The sequence below is a fragment of the Arachis ipaensis genome, chromosome B3 (assembly GCF_059453495.1).
Source record: "Arachis ipaensis isolate K30076 ecotype BB chromosome B3, ASM5945349v1, whole genome shotgun sequence".
Classification (NCBI taxonomy): domain Eukaryota; kingdom Viridiplantae; phylum Streptophyta; class Magnoliopsida; order Fabales; family Fabaceae; genus Arachis; species Arachis ipaensis.
The window spans coordinates 121300798-121327616 of NC_142438.1; the positions used below are offsets into that span (position 1 = coordinate 121300798).

Below are 26819 nucleotides of genomic sequence, written 5' to 3' on the forward strand. Positions count from 1 at the left end.
ACATTATCTATTTAGATATATCTAAGCATGTTTGTAAAAAAATTTTTACTTTTTATAAAGACAGTCAAATACAAAAGACACACTTATCGAATGAAAAATAATATATTTGACGTAGAGACGCATCAACTCAACAAAGTCTGGGAATGATCCTCTCAATTTTTTTTTACAATTGAGGGAGTAAAGTGTGGTCTCTCATCATTAATTTTATAAGTTGGACCAAGAATAAATATGAGAGAAAAAACAACGAAAGATAAAAGATCACACTTTAGTACTTTACACTCTCAATTTTTTTAACAATTGAGAGGATCCATTCCCACAAAGTATGAATACTTTATAGAACACGACAAAGAGTATGCCACATATTTGATAGTATGAAATTAAGTTATTTTTCTTTATTATTATTACAATTTCGATGTATTAAATATATAAAAAATTAAAAAATTATTTTATTATTAAAATTTACTTTTAAAAAAATAGCTAAATTCTTTATTTATTTATGAATACACAATTATTTATATCTAAAAATTTAAAATACTAATAAATTTATTCATAAATAAATAAAAAATATACTTATAAAAAATTTAAAAAAAATATTTCAACTAATAAAAATTTAAATATTGACAAATTTACGTATAAATAAAATGTAACATCCAATACTTTATCATATTGAGATTATATTTCGTAAATACAAAACTAATTTTATCTTTTTGTTCAACATTTTAAACTTTTATTTCATATTGATTTACTCATTATTATTATTATTATTATTATTATTATTATTATTATTATTATTATTATTATTATTTCTCCATCACAGCCACCTTGTGCTCCGTCCCTTTTCTTTGGAAATTAAAGTTACTACTAGAGTCTAAACCACATTAACAAACACATAAACATATACACACACAACATATATTATAATTACTTGTCATTAAACTAAATTAAAATTTTTATTTTTCATAATAATAGAAATTAATTAATAAACATTTTAAATTTTAGATATTCTATTCTCCTCCATAGAATAAAAAATCCTTACATAACATTATTTATAACCAATCATTTATAATTTTTTTTTTCTATTATATTTCTCTCTTCTTTTAAATAACTGTGATGTATATAAGAATTTGCCTTTAATTGTTTAATTTGGGTTTTACTGCGTCATAGGAATTTTGTTGGGAGCTGCATGCATAAATACATTGACAAATTGACATCTATACGCTTCTGCATTTGTGTGGTCACTGGTTAGCAAGGATCCACATCTTTGCGTAAAGTGAGATAAATGAAACAATGAAAAAAAGCTAATAATTACTTAACTCAATATAGATTTTAAATAATCTTATCATACATTAACGAATCGAACAAAACAAGACATGATTAACTCCTTTATTCGAACAAATAAAAATAAAAAATATTATTTATAGATTAAAATTAATTATTATAATCAACTATTAATGTATTTATATCTATATTATTTAAGGTTTAATTATTCTGCAGATTCCTATAATTTTACCGAATTTTCAATTAGATCCTTATATTTTTTTTCTTTTCAATTGGCTCTCTATACATTATTCTTTTTTTTCAATTTAATCTCTGTTAACGTTAAACGTCCAAAAAATGTTAGTGAATTATAAAATTATTTGTATACTGTAAGATCCTACATCGGTTGGGGAGGAGAATGAAGCATGCCTTATAAGAGTGTGGATACCTCTCTCTAGTATGATGCGTTTTGACGAGTGAGTGTGGGGGCTTCGGCTATCATCCCTATTGTCAAAGGCAAAACCGTGAGGCCTTGTGTGCCAAAACGGATAATATCGTGCTAGCGGGTGATCTGGGCTATTACATATACCCATAGGGACCTAATTGAAAAGAAAAAAAATATATAAGGACCTAATTGAAAATTCAGTAAAACTATAAATATTCAATAAAAAATATTCCTAATAATCCCTATTCAATGATTCTACAGCATGAAAAATATTCTCATAATCCCTTTTATTTTGTCACTATCATTCTTTTGCTTATTTATATACAAATTGTACTAAAAATATCTTTTCTTTTTTTATTTTTAAAATACCTTATCTTGAGAACATAAAAAAAAAAGAAATGGATCAAATAAAACATAAATAGTAGTAATAAATATATATAAAATTCAGTTTTTATTATTCAATTATTCATTATCATCATGTAATATTTTACATTTGGCTTAATATAAAAGAAAGAAATGCAACTCCAAGACCATCTCTAGCTAAGTTTGGTATAGGCTTGACAATTATACGATCTAGCTCTGACATCAATATATTTTTGAGTACTAGAACATGAAAATTCAACCGAATCTAGCATATAATAAAAGGCTTAGTTCAAAAAGAATTCATATTTAGATATTATTCAACCAATCGGCAGCACTCCCAACCCTTGACATGCCAGATGATTCCTTCTTAGTCTCGTCCACCTTAAAATTTGTACCACACATCTGACCAGAACTGTCAACTCTTGGGACAGGCTTCACCTCATTAAGTAGATACTCAAAATTGCTCAAACCTCCTGATGTTGTAAAAAGGAATCCTAAACAAGCAGCAATACAAGTTAGTTTTTGTCGCATGATGTATAATTTGAAATAATAAGAGGACTATGAAATGGGAAAGATATTGCAAAGTAAACTATATAAAAACAAAGGTGGGTAAGGAAAAAGAAAATATCTATGTACCTACATTTTCCATTCCTAGGTTACCAACTCTTAATTCCTTTCTTCCTCGAGTAACGATATTGATATAGCATTCTGAAAGTATTCCTAAACATCCTTCTAAATGCTAAATGAAATAAGAAGTATATAATTTCAATGTTCTGAAAACTTTAAAAGCCAATAGGTTCTTTTATCATTTAGTTAAGATGCTTAAAAAGAACCATTAGAAGGATAAATCATTTCTCTTCTTCCCCTTAATTTACTTTTCACGAACATATCTTTGAAATGTGAATTCTCACAAAAAATGCTCAGCACAGCAGGTACAAAACAGTCACCGATTTTTCATATAAACTAAGACCATCAACTATTAGACTAAGACCATCAACTATTCCAGAAAAAGCATTTTCTACATCAATTCTAGCTTTATTACCATTTCAACAGCTCTTTCCTTTGCTTTATGAAGCTCCAAAACTAAACCCAATGCAAGAATAAAAAATTTTACATATTTGATATCTTGTCCTTGATTCAAAATATCAGCACCACTTTTTTATTTGTCTTATTTATTTATTTACTTTTTATGAAAGAAGAATACATTAAATAAAGAGAAGAATAATACAAGCAGTAACACACATTGTTCATTGCTACAAAGGTTTTGCCTATTTCCTACTCCACAAAACCAGCAAACATGGTTAAGAAAAACTAATTGAAGCTTACATAGCAGACCCAATAAAGGGATCAATGAGTAATCCACTAATCTTAGCTCAAATTGGGGGCACAAAGCATCACATAACATGATATGAAATAAGATATTAAGGCATGAAGTAACAAAAAAGATTTGTCATGAGAAGCTTCACGTCTTCAATGGTTAGTGTTACTTCAAGATTTGTCATAAAATATCTGAAAATAAAAAATAACTTTTTAAAATCGCTTAGTCTTTTATGATGCTCACTCCATCGAAGAAATAGCAATTCCAATCTTTTTTCTTCTGTCTTAGCAGCCACACGTTGTTGCAGAGCTAATCCAGGAAATAAGACGGAGTTGAACAGCGGCGATTCAAGGCGAGGCGCGGTGAGACAAGGCGAGGCAAGGTGATGCAATGGGCAAGGCGGACGAGCAGAGCAGAGCACCCGTGGACCTGTAGACGACGCAAACGGATGACGACCACCCAACGACGGACAAGGACGATGCCACAGAAGACGACAGCAGAGTGCGACGGAGGAGAAACTCAATTCGGATCTTAAGAAACTAACTTAGGGTTGGTTAGGGTTTTTTAATTTGGAGACAAAATGCAAAAGGTACTATTGGTATTTTAAAAAAAATGGAGGAGATTTTAATTAATTATTTTAATTTAATTATAAGAATATTTAGTTTTTTAATAGAATATTCTGTTATTTTAAACAGATTTGTGATGGTAGGGACTGAATTAAAAAAAAATTGTATAAGGACTCAATTAAAAAAAAAAGTATAAGAACCTAATTGAAAGTTTGATGAAACTATAGGGACCTGCAGAGTAATTAAACCATTATTTAATTTATTTTTAATATATATTTAACATAATTATTATCTTTATACAATATTTAAGATAAAGATACATATTAAAATTATTGAACTTATTTTATAAAATACATATATAATTTAATTTTTAATATATTTATTATAATAAAAATTTATTATTTATAAATTTAATATATAAAATTTGAAACACATGTTAATTAAATTCTATTATTTATAATAAAAAATGTAAATGAACATGGGCAGATAAATTTAGGACAATTTACGAAAATATAACTTTCTACAAAATTATGTAAAACGCGGGAGGGATCCAACGCTTTCCAAATACACATAAACCGCTGATGGATCCCGCAGTTTACGTTAATGCTGAATTTGGCCAGAAACCGGGTAAAGGTTCCACAATTTCTTTGTTAACGGGAAATAAGCATAAACCGTGAAAGGGTCCAGCGGTTTATGATTGCACCAAGTTCTACTATATGAGGCATTGAAGCATTATGAATAATGCATTGACATGCTTCGCCTTTTGCTACTCAAAATCTGACCCATGAGCACACTAAATGATCTATACAATACTATTAATAAGCTTCTGCTATCGCACAAACTATTATACAAACAATATATGATGGAAGTGATTTTGAATTAGTTTTACAGGACTTTACTATTTGCTTTAAGATTTTCTGACGTTGTTTGAACAGTAAGATGCATTACCAGGAATAACATCAAACTTTAGAAACTGTGTAGATGGTTGTGGTGATCTTTTAAATAAAGCTTTTGAGGAGGCTTTATGATCTTTGGAAGGGCTCCATGATATCGGTGGCATAGAATTTGATGATCCGAGAATGTTTGGACCATTAAATGGTCCAATAACAAAATAAGTTTTTTTAAATTTTTTAATAATTGCTAAATAATTTTTATTTAATTTTAACTACAATTTAATCCTTTATATATTATTTACACATAAAATTTATCCTTTATTTTATAAATTATTTAATTATATATTATTTAATTATTATACAATTGATTGAATATCACATGTTTCTTCAAAATATTTAATTATATATTATTTAATTATTACACAATTGATTAAATATCGCATGCTTCTTCAAAATTCAATCGATTGATGTTATTCCTAATAAAGCATCTTACCATTCAAAGGATGTCAGAAAAGCCTTAAACCAGGTAGCAAAGTCCTGTAAAACTAATTTAAAATCATCTACATCATATATTGTTTGTATAATGGTTTGTGCTATAGTAGAAGCTTATTAATAGTATTGTATAAATTATTTGGTGTGCTTATGGGTCAGATTTTGAGTAGCAAAAGGCGAAGCATGTCAATGCATTATTCATAATGCTTCAATGCCTCATATAGTAGAATTTGGTGCAAGTATAAACCGCTAGATCCTTTCCACGGTTTATGTTTATTTTCTGTTAACAAAAAAATCGTGGAACCCCTATAGGGATGACAATACCACCCAAATTCGCGGGTACCCACCCCGCCTCTACCCGCTTGTAGCGGGTAATTATCCACCCCGCACCGGGGCAGATTTTTAGCGGGACGAGTTCTTAGGAGGGGCAGGACGGGGTCGGCTTTAGGTAATACCAGCCCTACTATATATATAATATATATAATTTTAATATATAATATGTATAATATATGTAAAATAATTAGTAAATGATTAATAATATTGTATCATATTTAAATTTTTACTTTAATTTATGTTATATATGTGATGATGGTTATATAAATTTTAAAATTTAATTTTATTCATTGGATTTTAATAATTATAGGGGCGGGTAGGGGCGGGGCGGGTACCCGCAGGGGCGGATTAGGGTTCAACGTTTTACTACCCGCGGGTAGAAGAGGGGCGGGTTCTATGTGGATTGTTGTACGGCGGGGCGGGGTCGGGTAGAGCAAAAACCTGCCCCTACCCGCCCCGTTGCCACCCCTAAACCCCTACCACGATTTCTGGCCAAATTCAGCATCAACGTAAACCGCAGGACCCATTAGTAGTTTATGTGTATTTCGAAACCGTAGGATCCCTCTCGCGATTTTTACATAATTTAATATAAAGTTGTATTTTCATATTTAAACTGTAAGAATTGTATTTCAATAATTTTAGAACCTAAATATTTTATTTTCGTAAATTGTCCATAAATTTATTTAACAAAAGGTTCAGAATGCGACATCCTCACTTTCATGTTTCAATTTTGTTCCTTTGATAAACAAATCAAATAATTGCGACAAAAATATCATCAGAAATTATTAATCTTGATCAATAATTAATTAATAATATTTAAAATATATACTAAAAATATATTATTAAATTATTAAATAAAAATTAAATTAATAATTAAAAATATTAATAAAAAATAATAAATTTTATTAACCTTTTAATATTTTTCTAATCCCAATATATAAACGAATATCAAATTCAGTTATTAGTATTAAAGGACTAATAGCTAAAAGTTAAGGATGAGAATTTGTTAAGAATTTATTACAGAAAATTAATTAGATTAATATCTTTAGGAGTTTGTTATAAGAAGTTAGTTAGATTAGTATCTTTCTCATCAAGTGTAATTAATATCTCTTCTCTGAATTATGTAAAAGTAAAATGAATAAATCACAAATCACAAATTACAAACAAAAATATACTATCAAGAGTTTTTGTGCTTGTTTAGACGTTATTAAATTGATAAAAAATATTTTTTTTAATGAAATTTTTTTATTTTTTAGTGTTTAATAAATTTTTAATAATAAAAATAAAAGTACTAGAAAAATAAAAAAATATTTTTTTAAGAAGCTACAATTTATATCTTTTTTTAAAAGATCTATTTTTATTTAAAAAAATATATTTTTTACATAATAAATGAACAAAAAAGTACTTTTATCTTATTTTACCCAAATATAATTGATAGATAAAAATATCTTTTTATATGAGATATCCAAACATATAAAATTACTTTTACTTTTGCAAAAGATCTTTTAAAAAAATATCATTTAAAAAAAAATCTTTTTCGAAAATGACGCTCAAACGCACTTTGTCTAAGAGACTTCTTGATCCTTTCTTCTTCTTTTTCTTTTTACTTCAAGTGATTCTTTTGCATTCTTTCAACCTATTCTAGTGATTCTTGCAAAACCTTTCTTCTTTACAATTATGACTTTGATCCTATGAGGGTTCACAATCAACAAAACCCTTTTAATTCCTATTGTTGAGAAGCTTGATGAACATAACTTCATCACATAGAAGCATGATGCATGTCTTACAATACATATTTTAGGCATGGAAAAACACATTGATGGAAATAACACTCCACTACGTTTTGAACTAGTAACAACAGCAAAATCAAATTCTTCCACCACAGAGATTCCTGCAACAACAACTCTTCAAGAAATCACTGCCTATAAGGAATAGAGAAAAGATTATCTTGCTTTGACAACTTGGTTATTGGCATCTATCAGCTCCAATTTCAAGAATAAAGTGGTTCAATGCACAAAATTTTGTGAAGTCTAGAATGTTATCATCAATTACTCGTCAACTACTTCAAAACTCAAGTACAAAGTCTTAAATTTCAACTCAAATTTGTCAAGAAAACTAGACCTGTCTTAGATTACCTCAACAAAATAAAAAAGTTTATTGATTCTCTTCTTGCAGTTGGCTATCAATTACACGATGATGATCATATCCAGGCCATAATAGATGGCCTCCTAGAGGAATATAGTGGTTACATCAAGATTAGGATCTTTCTCAGAATGTGAAGTAGAATATTTTCTTCGAGCATATGAAGATACGCTTTCAATTAGTGTCATTTTTTCTTCTAATCCAGTCAACAATATCCTTATAACATAAATTCAATTTTAACTCTTTTTCCACAATATCTACTTCTTCCAACAAGAATAGCACCCATCTCCTTTATTTCTCTCACTTACAGCATTATCCATGAAACATATTATGTCACCATTATTATTTGTCAAGTATCCTCCAATAACAAATTTATTTTAGGTTGATACACTGCATATTGTCACTATATCCATTTTTTATTAGTTGTCTCCTCTTCACCAGGTGCTATTATATTTTTAACTTTTTTCTCTTTAACACTTCAATTCATTACTAAAGATTTAACTTGCTCCCACCTATTATTCCATGTATTGATTCTATCTTCAAAAATTATTTGATTTTTATGTTTTTCACACAACCCATATAATAGCAAAAAAATAAGTTATCCATTTCTTTCATTTTTTTCTATATCCTGACACATCTAACTCTCAAACTATATTTTTACCTCCTCACTATCCACGCAATATATATTCTCCCACATCACAGCTAACCACCACAATTTTGTCACATATTTGCATTGCAAAAATAAATGGTTTATCGTCTCAATTTCGTCACTACATAGAATGCACACTTCTTCCCTTTGTCTTATGATGTGTCTTTTGAGTAGGACATCTTTTATATTTAACCTCTCTCTCATTACGAACCATACAAGCATTTTCAATTTTGGAGGAACCAGGCCACACTATATATCATCAAACACGTGCTTCATTGTTGATAAACTATATGCTTTTTCTGTGGCTATACTGGTAAACGACTTTGTAGAGTATCTCCCATTCGTACTATATGATCATGCCAAATTTTTTCTGTAACCTTCACAAAAAAACGCACTATTCAACATATTTTGTTACTTTATAACTTGTGTTTTCTCTCTCTCTCAAAGAAATTTTTCCGTCATTGGAGGTTTTAGATCCAGTCGGAGTCAATCCACACACCACATTCACTAATGTAACTCTCCTTCATGCTGGACACTGTAAATAGTCTTGGGAACTTCTCTTCTAAAGTTTTATTGTTCACCCACATATTCTTTCAGAATTTTATTTTTTGTCCATCTCCAACACACATTTTTCACCCTTCCTTGGAAATATTTTTTATTGCATTTTTATTTGCAATGCCAACAATGTCATTCCACAAACCATTAGACCTCTTGCACTCATGCTCACCCACAAATATATTTTCGTCCATATCATAGCACGAACTAATCACCCTCTTTTACAATGTATCATTATCGTCTGAAAATCTCCACCACCATTTAAAAAGTATTGTAGCATTCTTCATTGTCATGTCACCCATTCCCATCCCTCCATGCTCCTTTGACTTCTGTATAATACTCCACTTTATGGTTGGTATAACTTTTTTGTCTATATTGTTTCTCCAAAAGAACTTATATTGCAGTGAGATAATCTTCTTCTCCACCTCTTTTGGAATATTGAACAGTCCAAAAAATACATTGGTAGACTATTAATGATAGACTTTATTATTACCAATCCTCTTGTCTTTGTTAGTAAGCTGGCTTTTCATGAATTCACTTTCTTTTCAATCTTGCCAGTCAGCGACTTTCACGTACTTACTCTTCTTGGATTTGCCTCTAGCAAAATGCCAAGATACGATATGGAAAAAATACCCGCATTGCATCTCATTGCAATCTTCAAATTATTTATCACCTGTTCATCACAATTTATTAGAATGATTGTTGACTTCTCAAAGTTTATCTCTAGGCCCAACATTATACCAAATCACATTAAAATTCTTCTGTAGTTCCTCACAACCTCTAGTTTAGACGGACAAAAAGGAATTTTGTCGTCCGTAAATTGAAGGTGCAATAACAACACTTTTTTTCCCAATTCCAATCCTTCTACCATATGCGCACCTAGAGCATAGTCAATTAACCTATATGCACATCCGCAACCAACATAAATAGAACAGGTGATATAGAATCACCTTGCCTTAAACCTCTTTCCATTTTAAATGGCCTTATCAGGGAGCCATTGATTAAAATTGACATTTTTGTTGACTCTAGTAAGCTTTGAATCTAACTATGCCACACCTTTTCAAACCCTTTTCTTTCTAATATGTGGTAAAGAAAACTCCACCTAACTGAGTTATATGCCTTTCTGAAGTCAAGTTTGATAACCACCCCTAATATTTTTGCTTTCTTCAGCCACACTACCGTCTCACATGCAGTCAACACACCATCCAAAATTTGGCAACTCTAGACAAACATTGTCTAATTATCACCTACTAGGATGAGAGGCCCAATCTTATAGTCATCATTTTTTATATAACCTTATATATGCTTCCAACTATACTGATAGGGCATAGATCCTTGACCTCTCTTGCACCACCCGGCTTGACAACCAACACTACCCAAGTCGTGTTAACCTCTCAGCATTTTTCATTCAATAAAAAATCTTTTTACTATATCTATGAACTCCACTCCAATAGTGTCCCACACCTTCTTCACGAATCTTAAATTGTACCCATTTGGTTCCGAAGGTCTTGTTGATTCACATGATTGAACTACTGCCCTTATTTCATCATCCGAGAGTATCGCTTCATTGCTTTGTGATTGATCTCCTTAATTTTAGGCATTATCCCATCCCGAATTCCAATACCAGACATCACTTTCGAAAAATATAACTCTTTAAAGTATCTTCTCGCTACTTGTTTTATTTTGCATGACTCCCTAATCATCCTTCCTCTCACATGCACCTCATTTATCTAACTTTTTTGTATACATATCATTTTTTTATTTATCTAACCTTTTTATTACTTTATTATATATATTTCTTATAACATATCTTATAGCAATAGATTTATTGTTCCACTTTTATTCAAAAACAATATCTCTGTAATTTTTTTTGATCCAAAAGAGAGTACTTGCGTATCATGCATGTTAAAATTATAATTTATTGACTATGATGAACGGACACTGATACGGACACGGGACACGACACGACACGGAATACGCCAACACGCGAATTTTAAAATCTTACATGACACGGGGACACGTATACATATAAAGTATTTTTTAGTTAAATCGTAATGATATTTTGATATTTTATTGATATTAAAATATAAATTAAAATTTTTAATTATTTTTAGAGTAGACTACCATTTGTACCCACGAAAGTTAAAAACGCTAACATATCTATCCATAGAAAAAAGAAATTACCATTTATACCCATAAAACATGAGTTTCACACAACAAAAATATCCAAACACTAAAAAATTATCTAAAAACCCCAAAATACCCTTATCATTACCACTGCTACCATCATCCCCCATCTCTCTCTTCACATCACATGAACACTCTCTGATCTAACCTCCATTTTTCTGCCACAAACCACCTCTGCCACAAACCACCTCATTGCCACTCCTTCATCACCATAAACTTCACCTTTGGAGGAATCAAAATCAACCCAGAGAGGAATTTGAAATGGATGACGATGGGTGAGAGTCAAAATTGGATCTTGGTTTCAGTTGAATCTGAAGCTGTTTGAGGAAACAAAACATTGAAAAGGGTGTCATGGAGAAAGCTAATAGAAATAGGGCGAAAAAGAACACAGATCCAAGGTGAGAAGAGAGTGAGGAGAGAGGATCAAATCTGAACAATCAAACACAGAAGCCTCATGTATTTGGATTCACTTTTTCTGGGAGAAAAGAAAAATGGTGAAAGAGACAGAAAGAGAGAGAGAGAGCTCACCGCGATTTTGGTTCGCAAAGGGGACCGCGGTGGCGGCGGCTGGCGTGGTGGCCCGTCAGGGGCACTGGTTCGGTGATGAGGAGAAGGTAGCCCCGGTAGGTGAGGGTGGTCGGCGGTGAAAAGAGGAGAAGGGAGCACTGCGGCTCTAGGGTTGCTAGCGGCGGCGAAGCAGGGGAGGAGTGGGTGCGAAGGTCCTCTAGTCGGCAAGACCGAGACAGGGAAGGAGAGAAGGAGGGGTGGTCACTGACAAAGGTCTCTGACGCGGTAGGCTCTGGTTTGAGGCCGATGGTGATGGTGGCGAGGAGAAGCTAGCGCGGTGCTCTTGGGCTGGCGGAGGTCCGCGACGTTGCTAGCGGAGAAGGGTGAACGATGATGAGGAGGGTGAGACAGTGGTTTGTGGTTGATGCTGGGATTGGGTGGCTGTGAACATTGAGAGAGAGAGGAGGGAGGATGAGGAGGGTGAGACGGTGGTTTGTGGTTGATGCTGGGATTGGGTGGCTGTGAACATGAGAGAGAGAGAGAGAGAGGAGGGAGGAAGGAAATGATAGTGTCGAAAGAAGGGTAATTTAGGGATTTTAGATAATTTTTTAGGGTTTGGATAATTTTGCATATAAAAACAATTTTTTATAGGTACAAATGGTAATTTCTTTTTTCTATGGGTAGATATATCAGCGTTTTCAACTTTCGTGGGTACAGATGGTAGTTTACTCTTATTTTTAATGTTTTATTTTAATTATATAAAATATTTAAAATATTTTTTATTTTAATAAATAATAATATATACTATATCTAAATTTATTTTAAGAATATAGGTTAAGAATAAGACTGGATACGTTGACACGTGATGGTATTTAGGTGTGTCCAGACGTGTCCGAAAAAGAATTTTTTCTTTTTTATTAAGACACGGTTGGACACAGCAGACACGCGTGTCGAACGAGTGTCGGTGAGTGTCGTGTCCAAAATGTATCCGACACAGACACGGCAACTCAACGAAGTGTCCGTGCTTCATAGTTTATTGATAAAGCATTGCTATATGAATATCTCCTTTTGTTATTTTTTTTAATTATAATTGTATAAGCTAATTAATTAATCAATTACAAAGTCTCACAAGATTATTAAAATATAAACTTTTAAAATTTTATTGAACCAAAATCAAATTTTTCTTTATAGAAATTAAAACAAAAAATAGATAGTCTATAAAAAACAAATACTGATTTAGGTCTTTATTTTAATATTATGCTTTTAAAATATAATTAACTATCATTATCATCTTAAAAAATAAAATAATACCCTTTCATAAGGAAATAAAGTAGTAGTACTATTTTGCTGAATAATTAGAACATAATTCAAAAAACACTGATTAAATCATCACTCTAGCTTGGTCGAAAATTATAGTACTACTACGATCTATTGGCTTGTAAATAAAATAATTCCTGCTAGCACATAAATTGTCCTTCCAAGACAAAACTTTTTTCCAAATATATATATTACGCTCACCTCCCTGCTCCATCCAGAGATATGCACCAATTAAATAAGATCAGATGAGATTCAATATTGTGGATAAACGTCTAATATATTTTTCTTAAATTATTAGCACAGGATATACTACTTTTTAAAAACAAGTTGAAAACTTGAACTCCATGTTTGTTTTAAATTTTTAATGGAAAAACGCCAAAAGAGGAAGGTAAGAAGAAACCCAGGAAGATCTCTTTTTCCATGAAAGGAGGAAGAAATGCAAGATTACGTTAAATGGCTTTGGTTTAATTTTTATTTTCATTTCAAGCCATAGATGGATTCCGAAATTTTTAATATTCAGGGATCGAATTTCAAACAAAATTTTGTATTTTTTTTATTATATATTTTTATTATATTAAAATAATTTAGATATAATATATATTTTTTATAAAAAATTTAAAATGCATCATGTGATTATCAAAATATAACAATATAAGTCATTATTAATATTTTATATAATAATATAATGTTAAATATGTTAATATTTTAATATTTTTAAAAAACAAATGATTTTTTTAAAAAGAGATATAAAGATGAGTATATAAAAATTAATTTAAAAAGTATTAAAAATTGAGTTATAATATTAAATTGGTTCAATAAAAAAATTAAAACATAAATATAAAAAAAATACATATTTTATGGTGATTGAGTGGTTATTATGGGGTTAAGTACTGTTTTCATCCCTAAGGTTTGGGGTGAAAATCAAATTTGTCCCCGACCCTTTTTTTGTTATTAAAATCATCCTCAACGTAACAAAACGTTAAAATATCATGCTTTTGTCCATAATTAATATTTTTTGAATAATTTTACCCTTAAACAAAAAGAAAAAATAATAAAAATAAAATAAACCACCCCACCCGACCCCCTTCCCTTACCCCACCCCTCCCACCTAAAACGAACAAAAAAAAAAAAGAAGTACTCGAAGTGCACCTTCATGAGCAATGTCTTTGATGAGCGGATAATTTATACGCTTTTTGGCATTGTTTTTAGTATGTTTTCAATATGATTTAGTTAGTTTTTATTATATTTTTATTAGTTTTTAATTAAAAATTACATTTCTGGACTTTACTATGAGTTTGTGTGTTTTTCTGTGATTTCAGGTATTTTCTGGCTGAAATTGAGGGACTTGAGTAAAAATCAGATTCAGAAGCTGACAAAGGACTGCAGATGCTGTTGGATTTTGACCTCCTTGCACTCAAAGTGGATTTTCTAGAGCTACAGAACTCCAAATGGCGCGCTCTCAATTGCGTTGGAAAGTAGATATCCAGGGCTTTCCAGAAATATATAATAGTCCATACTTTGCTTGAGTTTAAATGACGCAAACTGGCATTGAACGCCAGCTCTCTGTCCAATTCTGGAGTCAAACGCCAGAAACAGGTTGCAAAGCAGAGTTAAACGCTAGAATATGTGCCATTTTGGGCGTTTAACTCCAAGGAAGACCTCTTCACGTAAAAGCTTCAAGCTCAGCCCAAGCACACACCAAAGTGGGCCCCGAAAGTGGATTTCTGCATCATTTACTATTTTCAGTAAACCTAGTAACTAGTTTAGTATAAATAGAACTTTTTACTATTGTATTTACATCTTTGGATTATTCTTAGTTCATCTTTGGACGTCTAGTTCTTAGATCATGGGGGCTGGCATCTCGGCCATGCCTAGACCTTGTTCTTATGTATTTTCAACGGTAGAGTTTCTACACACCATAGATTAAGGTGTGGAGCTCTGCTGTTCCTCATGAATTAATGCAAAGTACTACTATTTTTCTATTCAATTCAACTTATTCCGCTTCTAAGATATTCATTCGCACTTCAACATGAATATGATGATCGTGACACTCATCATCATTCCCTACGAACGCGTGCCTGACAACCAATTCTGTTCTACATTAGATTGAATGAGTATCTCTGAGATTCTTTAATCAGAGTTTTCGTGGTATAAGTTAGAACCCATGGATGGCCATTCTTGAGATCCGGAAAGTCTAAACCTTGTCTGTGGTATTCCGAGTAGGATCTGGGAAGGGATGGCTGTGATGAGCTTCAAACTCGCGAGTGCTGGCATAGTGACAGACGCAAAAGGATGGTGAATCCTATTCCAGTATGATCGAGAACCTCCAGATGATTAACCATGCAGTGACAGCGCATCAGACCATTTTCACAGAGAGGACAGGATGTAGCCATTGACAACGGTGATGCCTAACATACAACTTGCCATAGAAAGGAGTAGGACTGATTGGATGAAGACAGTAGGAAAGCAGAGGTTCAGGAGGAACGAAAGAATCTCTATACGCTTATCTAAAATTCTCACCAATGAATTACATATGTACCTCTATCTTTATTTTACGTTTTATTTATCTTTTTATTATTAAATATCCATAACCATTTGAATCTGCCTGACTGAGATTTACAAGGTGACCATAGCTTGCTTCAAGCCGACAATCTCCGTGGGATCGACCCTTTCTCACGTAAGGTTTATTACTTGGACGACCTAGTGCACTTGCTGGTTAGTTGTGCGGAGTTGTGAAGAAAGTGCTGAGATTATGAACGCGCATACCAAGTTGAGCGCCATTGTTAGAGATCACAATTTCGTGCACCAGCCTTCAAGGTCTTCAACTACTCTACCGATCTTGTTGGGAATGGGCTTTCCCTTGATGGCTTCTTGGTTTACAAGCGAATGCGCCATCTGGGTGTCACTCCAGATAAGTACCCATTCTCGTGTGTGATCAGAGCCTGTGTGGAGGATTTAGAGGTTAAGAAGATTCATGGATTGTTGTTGAAGTTTGGATTCGAGTTGGATGTGTTTGTGGGGAGTGCTCTGGTTAATACTTATATGAAATTTGGGTTGGTGATGGATGCACATGAGGTGTTTGAGGAATTGCCTGTTAGAGATTTGGTACTTTGGAACTCAATGCTCAATGGGTATGTATTTGGCGGTGACTTCGAATATGTTCCCAAATATGTTGTATTGGATGAACCTACCGCCGTGGCTCAGCGTCGCCGGAATATTCTCCACACCCGTGGGCACTGCCGGCTGCTGGTGCTGCTGTTGATGGTCTAATTCCATGTGACAAAAGAATGTTAAACAATAGAGTGAGGAGGTTAAGGGAGAAAGATGATGATGAAGGGTATTTGAGTTGCTGTTGCCATTGTTGGTGTTGTTTGGATGAAGGGGTGGTGTTGTAATGGGTTCAGATTAAAGAATAGTGTGGTAGTGGTGAAGACTAATGGGGATTAGTGGTGAGGATAGAAAGAATTTTTTTTTTGTTTAGGGCAAAATTGTCCAAAAAATGTCATTTATGGACAAAATGATGATTTTATAACGTCTTGTAACGTTGAGGATGATTTTAATAACAAAAAAAGGTCGGAGACGAATTTGATTTTCACCCAAACCTTAAGGACGAAAACAGTACTCAACCCTTATTATGGTATTTAAAAGTATTTGTCTAACTTATTAAAAAATTAAAAATTATATTTAATTTAAAAATATAAAAATAAATAATTATTAAATATTTAAAATTGTCATAAGAAAATAAAGGTGATTACTACGGTACGATGATAAATTCATACGTAGCGATATGTTTAAAATATGGACAAGTAGTAACAAGCTATGTGGAATTTAGTTTCCACGTTAGCATTTAATTTTTTATTTTTTAAATATATATTATATCACCACTTTTACTAAAATACCATTTTAATTAAATAAAAATAAAAAATATTTATTTATTTAATTTTATAAAAAGACTTAAATACCCTTTTTTGTATATATTGGACAAAAATTACTCTTTTAGATTAATTAAATTTTTAATTTTAAAATTTAAATAATCTAAAAAACAAAAGCAAAAATACATTTAACAAAATCATTTGTCTCTTCATAAACCCTAATCAATTATTCATACCAAAAAAATTAAATAAATTTAAAAAGTATTAAACAAAATCACTTTGTTCTTTGTTTACTGGGTTCTCACACAACCCTCATCTCTAATTGTTCATAAAAAAAAAATCATCTGAAAAATTGAGAAAAAAATAAAAGAACAGAGCTTCATGTCTTCATCTTCTTGGGTATTTCACCAGCACACTCTCAACGAGCTTCTCTCTCATTCCCAATTCTGAGACTCAAACTCTCTCCTCTCTTACTGCCACTACAGTCTCTCTCGGTCTCACTAGAGTCTCTACTCGTTCACATAGTCACACTCACCGGCATCTCGTTGCTCCTCTCCTATCGTTGCCGGCGTTTCAACATCTCGCGGCCTTCCCTGGGCTCCTCCTCGCCGGTGACAGAAGCACTCGTCGGATTGTCGTCGCTCGTCATCTTTTGGTTTCAAGCACTCGCCGTCGCGAGTCGTCGTGGATCGTGGACCGTCGTAGGGTCGTCACTTGCTTTGTCGCTCGTCCTCTTCTGGGGTCGGGTCCTCTTCGTCACCCAGTCGCCCTTGGTAAGTCCATGCATCATCACTTCCCCTATACTCCCTGTACCTTCCCGATATCCTCGGCCAAATATTCCAATATCCTCGGCCAACAAACTATAAAACCGAGAATAAGTCCACCAATTCAAATCATGCTGATATCCTCGCATAACAGAAATTCAGAATCCCAATCCTAATAACAAACAAACCCGAGCATTACTCGAATATCCACTTATTTAAAATGACGAATATAACTCGTCAAGGCAGGAAAAAAGGAGGAAAAGAGCGAGTAATCGGCAATTCATAAGAAATATCCGATCATCATCCCCATACTTTACTTTTTCTCAGTTTTATTTCTTAACGTTTTGCTTTTAAGTTTCTTATTCCGATAACTAACTTGGGCGTCGGAGTCCTTTTTGTAGGGTCCACGCCGAGGTCACCAGTTCACAGGAGCAAGCTTCAGAGTCCTCCCTCAGCTGTGTCGCCGACCATATCTCGAAAGCATACTCTGGACAGAACAATTGGCGCCCACTATGGGGCACGAATTTTCTCACTTTCAAGTTTAACCCCATACACCCTGTGCTCTCTTCTTCTTTTTAAGGAACTGAAGCATGACGGATCAGTCGGGCACCCACCAACACGCTGGTCCCGATCTCGTAGTAGCAAACACAGTGCTGCTCGCAGAAAATCAGCGACTGGCCGAGTTATTAGCCACCTTGCAGAACAAAGGTGAAAGGAAAAACGTCAACATGGAAGTGAACACCGACCAACAAGATGAGCACCAGTCAGATTCTAATGCCAAGACCGAGGAGAAAACCTCGAAGACAGGGAGACGCCGAGCTAATCCTTTCTCGGAAGAAATCATGAGCTTTAAGATGCCTCGAAATTTCACGCTTCCTATAACGCTGGTACCCTATAAAGGGATCAGAGACCCTAAGATTCATGTTCGAATTTGAGTCCATGATGTTCCTCAATAGTGACTCCGATCCCATATTATGTCGTTCATTTCCTACTTTTTTAGATGGTGCTGCGCTTTTATGGTTTTCCAATTTGCCTGCAGGTTCGATAACGAGCTTCGATGATTTCTCCAAACTGTTTATCAATCAGTTCGTAGCCTCCAAGATTTACGTACAGGACTCGGACTACCTCACCACTATTAAACAAGGACCGCACGAGAGCCTAAAAGACTATATGACCCGCTTCACAACGGCAGCCATGGAAATTCCCGACCTCAACCCCGAAGTCCAACTGCACGCCATCAAAAGTGGTTTACGACCAGGAAAATTCCAAGAAGCCATAGCAGTGGCGAAGCCAAAGACGCTGGAGGAATTTCGAGAAAAGGCAACCGGACAGATTGAAATAGAAGAGTTACGTGAAACTTGGCGGAGCGAAAGGCAGCCAAACAGAAGGGATGAGGACAAACCGGTCGCCAAGGACACCAAGAAGCCTTTCAGGCTGACGCCAAAGTACGATTCGTACACGAGGTTCAACGCTAGAAGAGAAGACATCATCAAGGAGATACTACATAACAAACTAATAAAGCCACCGAATAGGGCCGGCTCATATCAAGATCAACGCTATGTGGACAAGTCCAAGCGTTGCGCCTTTCATCAGAAGTTCGTCCATACAACTGATGAATGTGTGGTCACAAAAGACCTCTTGGAAAGATTGGCAAGACAGGGGCACCTGGACAAATACATCAGTAGCAAAACAAGGACGATTTCAGACGACTCTAACGATCGACGACAAGACCGACCGCCTCACACCTCGGACAAAGCCAGAACCCAACCCCCACCAACCAGGGGATCATCAATTGCATCTCTGGAGGGTTTGCCAGTGGTGGACAAACAAGCTCGGCACGAAAGCGCCGATACAAGGACATGTTAACACTCCAGCGGACAGCCGATGTATTGACTGTCAAACCAAGAACACCTAGCATATCTTTCAAACCATCAGATTGCCAAACAAACTCTAATAATCTGGATGACCCAGTGGTAATTTCTATCCAAGCAGGGGACCTCCTGGTAAAGAAAGCCCTTCTCGACCCTAGAAGCAGCGCGGACGTCCTTTTCTATTCAACCTTCAAAAAGATGAAACTCAGCGAACAAACCTTGCTACCATCCTCAGGAGAACTAATCGGGTTCTCAGGGGAGCGAGTGTCAATCCTCGGCAGCATCTGGCTTAAAACAACCTTAGGAGAACATCCCATGAGCAGAATGAAGGACGTACAGTTCCTCGTCGTCGATTGCATTAGCCCATACAACATCATTCTGGGCAGACCTTTTCTAAATTCCTTTGGTGCCATTGTCTCCACGATCCATTTGTGTGTCAAATTTCAGGTACAAGAGGACCAGATAGCCACAATACATTCCGACCACATTGAAGCTCGGAAATGTTATAATGAGAGCTTGAAAATCAAAGCAGACATCCGACAAGGAACACGGCTGGCCCAAGGGACATACAACGTTGCCAACATCTCGGGTACTGCCGAACTCGATCCAAGAGGAGATCTCCAGGACAAACCAACACCAATCGACGACTTCGAAAAGGTACAATTAGATGACAATGTTAACCACGATACTTATATCAGCTCTTCTCTCCTTTCAGGAACAAAACAGAAGATAACAACCTTACTACGGCAGAATGCCGACCTTTTTGCCTGGACACCGACAGACATGCCCGGTATAGACCAAGGCCTCATATGCCACAAATTACAAATTGACCTAAGAGCACGGCCCGTTTCCCAAAAGAAGCGCAACATGGGAGACGAGAAGCGCAAAGCATGTCTCGAGGAAACACAAAAACTCCTCTGAACAGGATTTATAGAAGAACTCTGATTCACAACTTGGCTATCAAACGTGGTTATGGTAAGAAAAGCCTCAGGTAAGTGGCGAATGTGTGTTGATTTCACTAACTTGAATAAAGCATGCCCCAAGGATGCCTATCCACTCCCATGCATAAACAAACTGGTAGATAATGCATCAGGATATAACGTTTTAAGCTTCTTAGACGCATATTCTAGTTATAATCAGATACTAATGCATCCAAAAGATAAAGATAAGACAGCTTTCATAACTGAATATGGAAATTACTGTTATACTGTTATGCCTTTTGGACTTAAGAATGCAGGGGCTATGATGAGCGGATAATTTATACGCTTTTTGGCATTATTTTTAGTATGTTTTTAGTAGGATCTAGCTACTTTTAGGGATGTTTTCATTAGTTTTTATGTTAAATCACATTTCTAGACTTTACTATGAGTTTGTGTGTTTTTCTGTGATTTCAGGTATTTTCTGACTGAAATTGAGGGACTCGAGCAAAAATCAGATTCAGAGGTTGAAGAAGGACTGCTGATGCTGTTGGATTCTGACCTCCCTGCACTCAAAGTGGATTTTCTGGAGCTACAGAAGTCGAAATGGCGCGCTTCCAATTGCGTTGGAAAGTAGACATCCAGGGCTTTCCAGCAATGTATAATAGTCCATACTTTGGCCAATTTTAGACGATGCAAACTGGCGTTCAACGCCAGCTCTCTACCCAAATCTGGCGTCCAACGCCAGAAAAGGATCCAAAACCAGAGTTGAACGCCAGAAATGGATCAAAACCTGGCGTTCAACTCCACAAATGGCCTCTGCACGTGGAAAGTTAAAGCTCAGCCCAAGCACACACCAAGTGGGCCCCGGAAGTGGATTTATGCATCAATTACTTACTTCTATAAACCCTAGTAGCTAGTTTATTATAAATAGGACCTTTTACTATTGTATTAGGTATCTTTGATCAGTTGTATGCTATCTTAGATCACGTTTGAGGGCTGGCCTCTTGGCCATGCCTGGACTTTCACTTATGTATTTTTAACGGTAGAGTTTCTACACTCCATAGATTAAGGTGTAGAGCTCTGCTGTTCCTCAAAGATTAATGCAAAGTACTACTGTTTTCTATTCAATTCATCTTGTTTCGCTTCTAAGATATTCATTCGTACTTCAATCTGAATGTGATGAACGTGACAATCATCATCATTCCCTATGAACGCGTGCCTGACAACCACTTCCGTTCTACCTTAGACTGAATGAGTATCTCTTAGATCTCCTAACCAGAATCTTCGTGGTGTAAGCTAGAATGATGGCGGCATTCAAGAGAATCCGGAAGGTCTAAACCTTGTCTGTGGTATTCCGAGTAGGATTCAATGAATGAATGACTGTGATGAGCTCCAAACTCACGATTGCGGGGCGTTAGTGACAGACGCAAAAGGATAGTAAATCCTATTCCAGCATGATCGGGAACCGACAGATGAATAGCCGTGCCGTGACAGGGTGCGTTGACCATTTTCACTGAGAGGATAAGATGAAGCCATTGACAAGGGTGATGCCTCCAGACGATTATCCGTGCCGTGACAGGGCATTTGGATCATTTTCCCGAGAGAAGACCGAAAGTAGCCATTGACAATGGTGATGTATCACATAAAGCCAGCCATGGAAAGGAGTAAGATTGATTGGATGAAGATAGCAGGAAAGCAGAGGTTCAGAGGAACGAAAGCATCTCTATTCACTTATCTGAAATTCTCACCAGTGATTTACATAAGTATTTCTATCCCTATCTTATTAATTACTTTCGAAAACTCCATTAGTATTTTATATCCGCCTGACTGAGATTTACAAGGTGACCATAGCTTGCTTCATACCGACAATCTCCGTGGGATTCGACCCTTACTCATGTAAGGTATTACTTGGACGACCCAGTGCACTTGTTGGTTAGTTATGCGAAGTTGTGAAGATATGTTTAGACCATGGTCCTGCGCATCCGTTTTTGGTGCCATTGCCAGGGAATCAATTTCGAACAACAATTCACAACCTGAGTAGCAATTTCGCATACCAAGTTTTTGGCGCCGTTGTCGGGGATTGTTCGAGTTTGGACAACTGACGGTTCATCCTGTTGCTCAGATTAGGTAATTTTCTTTTTGTTTTGTTTTCAAAAACTTTTCAAAAATCTTTCAAAAATTTTTTCTTTTGTTTTCGAAAAAAAAAATTTTATTCAAAATTTTTAAAGAATGAATTCTAGTGTTTCATGAAGCATGTGAAGCCTGGCTGGCTGTAAAGCCATGTCTAAATTCATTTGGACTGAGGCTTGCAATTTGTTATCAAGAGCAAGCTAGTTGTTGCTAATCCACCTGCTGCTGTTCCTGATTTACATGCTGAAGCTTGGCTGGCCATTGGCCATGTCTAGTGTTTTAGACCGGAGCTTTCATTGAAAGCTTGGCTGGCTAGTGAGCCATGTCTAATTCCTGGACTGAAGCTTTAGACTAAGAATGCAAGATTCCTGGAATTCATGTTAAAAATTTTGGAATCCTTATTTTTTCTTTTTCATATAATTTTCGAAAAAAAAATCCAAAAAATATAGAAAATCATAAAAATCAAAAATAATTTTTGTGTTTCTTGTTTGAGTCATGAGTCATGTTATAAGTTTGGTGTCATTTGCATGTGCATCTTGTATTTTTCGAAAATTTCCATGTATTCATAGTGTTCTTCATGATCTTCAAGTTGTTCTTGGTAAGTCTTCTTGTTTGATCTTTGCATTTGCATGTTTTGTGTCTTTTCTTGTTTTTCATATGCATTGTTGAATTCTTAGTGTCTAAGCATTAAAGAATTCTAAGTTTGGTGTCTTGCATGTTTTCCTTGCATTAAAAATTTTTCAAAAATATGTTCTTGATGTTCATCTTGACATTCATAGTGTTCTTGGTGTTCATCTTGACATTCATAGCATTCTTGCATGCATCACATGTTTTGATCTAAAATTCTCATGCATTGCGTCATTTTTCTTGTTTTTCTCTCTCATAAAAAAATTCAAAAATAAAAAAAATATCTTTCCCTTTTTCTCTCATCAAATTCGAAAATTTGAGTTGACTTTTTCAAAAATTTTTAAAATCAAATTGTTTCTCATGAGTCAAATCAAATTTTCAATTTGAAAATCTTATCTTTTTCAAAATCTTTTTCAAAAATCAAATCTTTTTCAAAAAATCAAGTCTTTTTCAAATTTCTTAGTTATTTTCGAAAATTCCAACAATATTTTCCAAAAACATTTTTCTTATTTTTGTATCAAATTTTCGAAAATAACAATAACAATTAATGTTTTGATTCAAAAATTTCAAGTTTGTTACTTACTTGTTAAGAAAGATTCAAACTTTGAGTTCTAGAATCATATCTTGTGATTTCTTGTGAATCAAGTCATTAATTGTGATTTTAAAAATCAAATCTTTTTCAAAACTAATTTCAATCATATCTTATCAAAAATATATTCTCATCTTATCTTTTTCAAAAATCTAATTTCAAAATATCTTCTCCAACTTCCTAACTTCTTATCTTTTCAAAATTTGTTTCAACTAACTAACTAACTTTTTGTTTGTTTCTTAACTTTTTCAAAACTATCTAACTAACTCTCTCTCTCTCTCTCTAATTTTCGAAAATATCTTTCCTCTTTTTCAAAAATTTCTTTTTTATTAACTAATTATTTTTATTTTTGATTTTAAAATTTTTCGAAAAAAATACTAACCTTTTTCAAAAAACTATTTTCGAAAATCACTAACTCTTTTTCAAAAAATTATTTTCGAAAATTCTCCCTCTCCCATCTTATTCTATTTATTTATTCATTTACTAACATCTCATCTCACATCTCTGTCCTCCTCACAGTTGTGTTTCTTTCTTTACATCACATTCTTTGTCTCCCTCTTTTCTTCCACTCACAAAGGGATCCCTATACTGTGGTATAAAGGATCCATATTATTATTATTATTTTTTCTGTGCCCTCTTCTTTGTCATATGAGCAGGAGCAAGGACAAGAACATTCTTGTTGAAGCAGATCCAGAACCTGAAAGGATTCTGAAGAGAAAATTAAGAGAAGCTAAATTACAACAATCCAGAGATAACCTTTCAGAAATTTTCGAACAGGAAGAGGAGATGGCAGCCGAAAATAATAATAATGCAAGGAGGATGCTTGGTGACTTTACTGCACCTAATTCCAATTTACATGGAAGAAGCATCTCCATTCCTGCCATTGGAGCAAACAACTTTGAGCTGAAACCTCAATTAGTTTCTCTGATGCAGCAGAACTGCAAGTTTCATGGACTTCCATCTGAAGATCCTTTTCAGTTCTTAACTGAATTCTTGCAGATATGTGATACTGTTAAGACTAATGGAGTAGATCCTGAAGTCTACAAGCACATGCTTTTCCCTTTTGCTGTAAGAGACAGAGCTAGAATATGGTTGGACTCTCAACCTAAAGATAGCCTGAACTCTTGGGATAAGCTGGTCACGGCTTTCTTAGCCAAGTTCTTTCCTCCTCAAAAGCTGAGCAAGCTTAGAGTGGATGTTCAAACTTTCAAACAGAAAAAAGGTGAATCCCTCTATGAAGCTTGGGAAAGATACAAACAGTTGACCAAAAAGTGTCCTTCTGACATGCTTTCAGAATGGACCATCCTGGATATATTCTATGATGGTTTATCTGAGCTATCAAAGATGTCACTGGACACTTCTGCAGGTGGATCCATTCACCTAAAGAAAACGCCTGCAGAAGCTCAAGAACTCATTGACATGGTTGCTAATAACCAGTTCATGTACACTTCTTAGAGGAATCCTGTGAGTAATGGGACGCCTATGAAGAAGGGAGTTCTTGAAGTTGATACTCTGAATGCCATATTGGCTCAGAATAAAATATTGACTCAGCAAGTCAATATGATTTCTCAGAGTCTGAATGGAATGCAAGCTGCATCCAACAGTACTCAAGAGGCTTCTTATGAAGAAGAAGCTTATGATCCTGAGAACCCTGCAATAGCAGAGGTGAATTACTTAGGTGAACCTTATGGAAACACCTATAACTCATCATGGAGAAATCATCCAAATTTCTCATGGAAGGATCAAAAGCCTCAACAAGGCTTTAATAATGGTGGAAGAAACAGGTTTAACAATAATAAACCTTTTCCATCATCCACTCAGCAACAGACAGAGAACTCTGAACAAAATACTTCTAATTTAGCAAACTTAGTCTCTGATCTATCTAAGGCCACTGTAAGTTTCATGAATGAAACAAGGTCTTCCATTAGAAATTTGGAAGCACAAGTGGGTCAGCTGAGTAAAAGGATCACTGAAATCCCTCCTAGTACTCTCCCAAGCAATACAGAAGAGAATCCAAAAGGAGAGTGCAAGGCCATTGACATAAGCATCATGGCCGAACCCAAAAAAAGGAGAGGAGGACGTGAATCCCAAGGAGGAAGACCTCCTGGGACGTCCAGTGATCAATAAGGAGCTTCCCTCTGAGGAACCAAAGGACTCTGAGGCTCATCTAGAGACCATAGAGATTTCATTATACCTCCTTATGCCCTTCATGAGCTCTGATGAGTATTCCTCTTCTGAAGAGAATGAGGATGTTACTGAAGAGCAAACTGCCAAGTTTCTTGGTACAATCATGAAGCTGAATGCCAAATTATTTGGTATTGAGACTTGGGAAGATGAACCTCCCTTGTTCACCAATGAACTAAGTGATCTGGATCAACTGACATTACCTCAGAAGAGACAGGATCCTGGAAAGTTCATAATACCCTGTACCATAGGCACCATGATCTTTAAGGCTCTGTGTGACCTTGGTTCAGGAATAAACCTCATGCCCCTCTCTGTAATAGAGAAATTGGGAATCTATGGGGTGCAAGCTGCTAAAATCTCATTAGAGATGGCAGACAATCCAAGAAAACAGGCTTATGGACAAGTAGAGGACGTGTTAGTAAAGGTTGAAGGCCTTTACATCCCTGCTGATTTCATAGTTCTGGATACTGGAAAGGAAGAGGATGAATCCATCATCCTAGGAAGACCTTTCCTAGCCACAGCAAGAGCTGTGATTGATGTGGACAGAGGAGAATTGATCCTTCAATTAAATAAGGACAACCTTGTGTTTACAACTCAAGGATCTCTCTCTGCATCCATGGAGAGGAAGCAGAAAAAGCTTCTCTCAAAGCAGAGTCAAACAAAGCCCCCACAGTCAAACTCTAAGTTTGGTGTTGGAGAGTCTCAACAAAGCTCTGCACATCTGTGAGGCTCCATGAGAGCCCACTGTCAAGCTACTGACATTAAAAAAGCGCTTGTTGGGAGGCAACCCAATTTTTATCTAACTATATTTTTCTTAGTTATATGTCTTTATAGGTTC

General features: G+C 34.8%; 2 protein-coding genes and 1 non-coding gene across 3 annotated transcripts; 2 read left to right on the forward strand and 1 right to left on the reverse strand.

Annotated features, from left to right (window-relative positions):
- The first annotated feature begins 18599 nt into the window (after positions 1-18599).
- Positions 18600-19526, forward strand: LOC148572277 (uncharacterized). The gene has a single exon (XM_088507435.1). The coding sequence runs from the start codon at positions 18600-18602 to the stop codon at positions 19524-19526; it is 927 nt and encodes a 308-aa protein (XP_088363561.1).
- A 203-nt stretch (positions 19527-19729) lies between these two features.
- On the forward strand, positions 19730-20452 carry LOC148572278 (uncharacterized). Its single transcript, XM_088507436.1, has one exon. The coding sequence runs from the start codon at positions 19730-19732 to the stop codon at positions 20450-20452; it is 723 nt and encodes a 240-aa protein (XP_088363562.1).
- Positions 20453-24979: 4527 nt separating this feature from the next.
- Positions 24980-25087, reverse strand: LOC148572279 (small nucleolar RNA R71). The gene has a single exon (XR_015908001.1). It is a non-coding gene; the product is annotated as a small nucleolar RNA R71 (small nucleolar RNA).
- Positions 25088-26819: the final 1732 nt, after the last annotated feature.